A 4904-nucleotide genomic window follows, 5' to 3' on the forward strand; every position below is an offset into this window, starting at 1 on the left:
ATTTTATAGACCCGCCCAATGCCAATTTTACCCGCCCAACATAACCAAAAGAAGCCCAATTGGGCGGAAACCCGCCCAATCTGGCAACACTGCCGCCGACACGAGAGCGCTTCTCCCAACTTTATATTCCCCTGCTCCCGCTGCAGCCCTCCCATTTCCCTTATTCGGCCCATAGCTGAACCCCATTGGTCCAAACTACCTAACAACAGGCTGAGCGACAGAACTGAGAGCCAATCAGATCTCTGCTTGATGCGATCAATGAACTCCAGAACTTTTAACGCGGCCCAACAGCCATCCAACTCGGTCCGCGACAATTTGTTTAAAACTAAATATACAAATGAATGTGTGCATTTGATTTAATTTCAACATTTTTAAAGTACAATAAGTCTGTGGATTATTTTTAATAACATTGTTATTCTGTTGCTAATAAATGATGAGTATTTCTCGTGGTAGTTTTGCTGATGGTCTAGTCTGGTTGATACGTGGTGAGTTTCTGCTTCATGCAGGCGTTGAGACTTTAAACGTCATCGTAGGTCTGAATGTTCTGTAGATGTGACAAAGACTGATCACATGCAGACGGGGAGCCAAACACACACTCACACGCTGCAGTGAGTGACGGGAAGCGGGTTTTACGTTTTTACAATCCCTGCGCGATTCACCTGCTGCCGGTCCCCACAACCCCTCACCCCCACCCTCTGCTTTCTTCCTCACACATCCCGTCCCCGCATCTGCGCGCTCTTTCTCAGAGACGGGAGCGCGTAGTTTTAGGCACGTCAATTCACAGGTTTCCAGCTGGTACAAACTCTGTGAAATAATAGATAATAGTAACTGATAGCGCTGGCGCAGATTTCTCTCTCTAAGTACTGCTACTACTGCGCGCCTCTGGCATCGCATCGCGCCCGAGAAGGACTGGTCTAATGAAAAAAAAGTATAATTAAAGATTTGTCTGCGAGCCACATGTGACCATCAAAAGAGCCATATATGGCTCGCGAGCCATAGGTTCCCGCCCCTGTTCTAGATCAATTATTGGTGTGAAGCCCATTGGGACAACTGTATTGTGATATTGGACTATGTAAATAAAATAAAATTGAATGGATTTGAACAGACTTTTTTTTGTGCAGTCACCCACCTATGAGTGAAGTTTGTTGACACTCCAGATTACGGGGCAGGCATTTTATTATGGGCCGGATTTTAGTGTGAGAGCTGCAAATCCCTATGATGAGGCTAGATGAGAGATAATCCTATGGCACATGATGTGAGTTTACTTTAGCAACTTTTAATAATAATCAAGGATAATTGCAGTTCATCACACCGCATTGTGACCCTAGAGGTAAGACACCTCCCCTCTTATTCAGCAATCACCGTTTCCCTCAGTCTCCACTCAGCAAAGTCCACACTTCACAGAGGGAGGTCACCGGTGGAAGATTGGTGAGGTCACTGGTGGTCTCACTTGAGCTGATTAAAATAGCTTTAATCGAAGGAAGGTCCCAGGCCTGGGACTTTAGCTCACGCACTTTCCATTGTCCATAAACTGTCCCTCACACGTGCAGTCGGCAACAACGGCCTTTGTCTTAAATAGAAGCACAAAGGCATCTCCTTTTATAGTGTCCTTCTGTTGTTGGCAGTCTGGGTGGGAGGGGACACCTGTGGACAGTGGATAAAGGGGCTTTAATTGCCCACCTCTGCTGGCAGTTGCAGGATCCCTTCTGCCGCCTCCGTCCTCAGAGCCTCCTGCTATGGCCCCCAAGAAGAAGGAAGAGCCAAAACCAGCTGCTGCGCCGGCGCCCAAACCCCCAGAGCCCGAGCGCCCCAAGACCCCCGAGTTTGACCCGACATCAGTGACGGTAAATCAGCTCCCAGACAAACTGCAGCCCAAGCTTACCAGAGATTTCAATCTAGTGTAACCCTTGTGCTATCCTAGGTACTTTAACATTGGGAGTTGGGTCATCTAGACCCACTAGACAGAGCTCTGAACCTTTTTTCTTCAATGGTTTGTGATCTTCACTGATGTCCATGGATTACATGTAATCTTTCCACCTTTATCCACCTTTGTCGTGGTAAGGAGAACACGTCAATGCAAGGGTGGGGTCATCTAAGATAGCACAAGGGTTATACATATATGTGTTTTCAGTAAATGCAGTTGATGGTACATTTAGAGAGGATTCAATAGGAAACGCTCAGCTCTGATTTTACAGATCACGAGAGACCTCAAGTGACCTAAAGCTGGCAGTGCAGTCCTGACAGAGCCTGTCAGCTGACTGAACACCGAGTGATCCTCATCAGCGTCTTCATAAACTAAACTGTGAAAGAGGAAGTCTGTCTGCGTTAGAGACGGTCCACAAGCAGACCAGTTAGCCGCTGGAAAGCATGGAAAGCCCGTCTTCTGCTGACTCGGCACCCCTCTCCGTCGATAAAAGTGTCTACGGTTGAGCGAGCAGCTAGATTAGAACGAAGCCACGAATTATGATTTCCATTATGACTGAGAAGAGTGGACCACCCACAAAGTTCTTTAGAGGGCAGAAAAAAATGAGGTAAAAATATAAAACCTCAAGGAAGAAAAATATGGATAATTACAGCATCTCCGTCCATCTTTAAACATGCTTAAACAGCATGGGAAATGTTTTCACAAAACTTCAATCTGGGGTTTTGCTGATGACCAGATATTTGGGAGAAACTTGAGAGCAGTCAGACTGTGTGGAGCACACACATTTACTGTAGAAAGATTTGTTTTTAGGCTTTTTTCAATTGAACTTGCACAAAAATTCCACTTTTCTAGAGATTCTAAACGTTTTCTTGAAGGAGAACACTTCATACATCCAACTTTTTTTAAATTAAATTTTCAATGTTTCTGTTTGGTATTTTTTCTGTTAATATTTAAAATGTAAATGCATAACTTAGTTAATTTATATTGTAAGTCACCCATCAATTAAACTATTTTGTACTAAGGGGCTGCCAGAGTTTAGAGTTTAGAGCACTCGCAGCTTTGACTTACAGTCCATCAACAAATGTATGCACTGTCAGATTTAATAATTAAAAAAAAAAAACGTCTTAAACAGTAAAGGATTTTAAAGCTTTTTGCAGAAAGACTATCTTTCTATTTTTAAAGCTCCTGGATTTGAGTGTTTATTTCTGATATTCCTCTGCTGAAACGAATGATCGGCACTCTCTAACTGCTTTGTTTGCTTCGTCTTTCCTCAGCTGGAATTTACCCCGGAACAAATCGAGGGTGAGGCTTGGAGGGCTCTTAAAATGTGTCATTTGTGTTGCATGGACTGTGGGTTATTTATAGAGGTAATGAAACGTTTATGTCATCATTCTGCGTCTGACATAAACAGCCTGTAACAGCTGGTGATGTATGACATCAGGGGAATTTTATTTTGAAGTGACCCCATCCCTTAAAACTCCTGAAGTGCATTAAATGAAAGCTGACTCTTCTGTGCTTAGAGTTGAAGAGATTTTCCCTTTTTTTTTTGCTTGCAGACTTCAAAGATGCCTTCCAGCTGTTTGACCGAACACCAACCAGCGAGATGAAGATCACGTATGCCCAGTGCGGAGACCTAATTAGAGCTTTGGGCCAGAACCCAACCAACGCAGAGATCATGCACGTCCTTGGAAAGCCCAAAGCTGAAGGTTGGTTACAAAAGGAAGGAACAAAAAAGAAATTAAGTGATAGCTGCAAACCTGCTATGAGAAATTATCTTTTTTTTTTAATCTGTGTTTTCATTTTTACCACAGACATGCAAACCAAGATGCTGGACTTTGACCAGTTCTTACCCATTCACCAGCACATTTGCAAAGCCAAAGATCGCGGTACATTTGAAGACTTTGTGGAGGGCTTAAGGGTTTTTGATAAGGAAGGGAATGGCACCGTCATGGGAGCAGAGCTCAGGCATGTTCTGGCAACACTGGGTAGGTTCTTCATTTCTAAAGGAAGCCGGTTTACTTGAGTTACATAAAACTAATCTGCCTGAGCTGACGCTTCTCTTGCTTTTCAGGTGAAAAGATGAGGGAGGATGAAGTGGAGCAACTGATGCAAAACCAAGAGGATACTAACGGGTGCATAAATTATGAAGCTTTTGTAAAATACATTATGGCAACCTAAAAATGAGTCAATTTCCAGCTGATTGACATTCAGGTGCTTCATGACAGGACATTTTAAAACCAACAAGGGTGAGATAAAAAGTCTATTTTTTTCATCTCATTCTGTAAAAACCCATCATGTTGATTTTTATCTTAAATCATGAACTCATAAAAATTGCCACTTCATTCTCTTTGTGCTGACCATCCACGTGCTGATCCTGAAAAATAAACACATTTATTGAGATAGTGTGCTGGGTTGATGTTCTGACGCTTAACAGATAAATGCTCCATACCAAATAAATGTTTAAGGTTGTAATTTAAAAGGAGGAGGAACAAAAAAACAGACTCGCTTTTTATTTTTTCTGAAGAACTTTGTTAAAAATTGTCAAGTTAAGCACACATGTTAAATAGAAATCAGAGATGTTAATTCATTTGATCAAATTTAACATTTTATTTTGAAAATGTTGAAATAAACTCAAAGAGTGAAAAGCAGCACATTTTTTAAGCATTTTCTACTAATTTCAAATGATTAATTGATTTTCAATTTTACCGTTTTTTTTTCCTGATCAAGACTGAGGACAAAAATAGTGGTACTTCCCTTATTAAACCAGCAGAGGGGGGTGTTGATTCACAATTTCTCTGTTTGATTCTAACCACAGCGACTCTGTAAATACTGCAGGATTAAGGTAAAATGCCCTTCCTTTGCGGAATGAATGGAAAAACCTCAAAGCATGATTGTGGTCTTTGCTTCGCAGCAGATGCAGTTTCAAAGCTTCAGTCCTATTTCCAGCTCACAAATGAGGCCTTACTGACCCCCAAGGTGC

The 4904-nt window shown here is 42.2% G+C and overlaps 1 protein-coding gene across 1 annotated transcript; it reads left to right on the forward strand.

Moving 5' to 3' along the window:
- Nucleotides 1-1674: 1674 nt before the first annotated feature.
- LOC101157250 (myosin light chain 3) lies at nt 1675-4327 on the forward strand. Its single transcript, XM_004079413.4, has 5 exons — nt 1675-1844; nt 3199-3226; nt 3481-3630; nt 3736-3909; nt 3996-4327. Exons 1-5 carry the CDS (start codon nt 1737-1739, stop codon nt 4100-4102), a joined length of 567 nt encoding a protein of 188 aa, XP_004079461.1. The 5' UTR covers nt 1675-1736; the 3' UTR covers nt 4103-4327.
- The last annotated feature ends 577 nt before the right edge of the window (nt 4328-4904 follow it).

Source organism: Oryzias latipes, chromosome 17 (genome assembly GCF_002234675.1).
Source record: "Oryzias latipes chromosome 17, ASM223467v1".
Lineage (NCBI taxonomy): Eukaryota > Metazoa > Chordata > Actinopteri > Beloniformes > Adrianichthyidae > Oryzias > Oryzias latipes.

What these genes read in the sequence shown, in the direction of transcription:
- LOC101157250 (XM_004079413.4), top strand. Translation starts at nt 1,737, where the DNA reads ATGGCCCCCAAGAAGAAGGAAGAGCCAAAACCAGCTGCTGCGCCGGCG. An exon ending in TGGAAAGCCCAAAGCTGAAG is followed by an intron (nt 3,631 to 3,735) that starts GTTGGTTACAAA and finishes TTTTTACCACAG; the next exon opens with ACATGCAAACCAAGATGCTG. An exon ending in GCATGTTCTGGCAACACTGG is followed by an intron (nt 3,910 to 3,995) that starts GTAGGTTCTTCA and finishes CTTGCTTTTCAG; the next exon opens with GTGAAAAGATGAGGGAGGAT.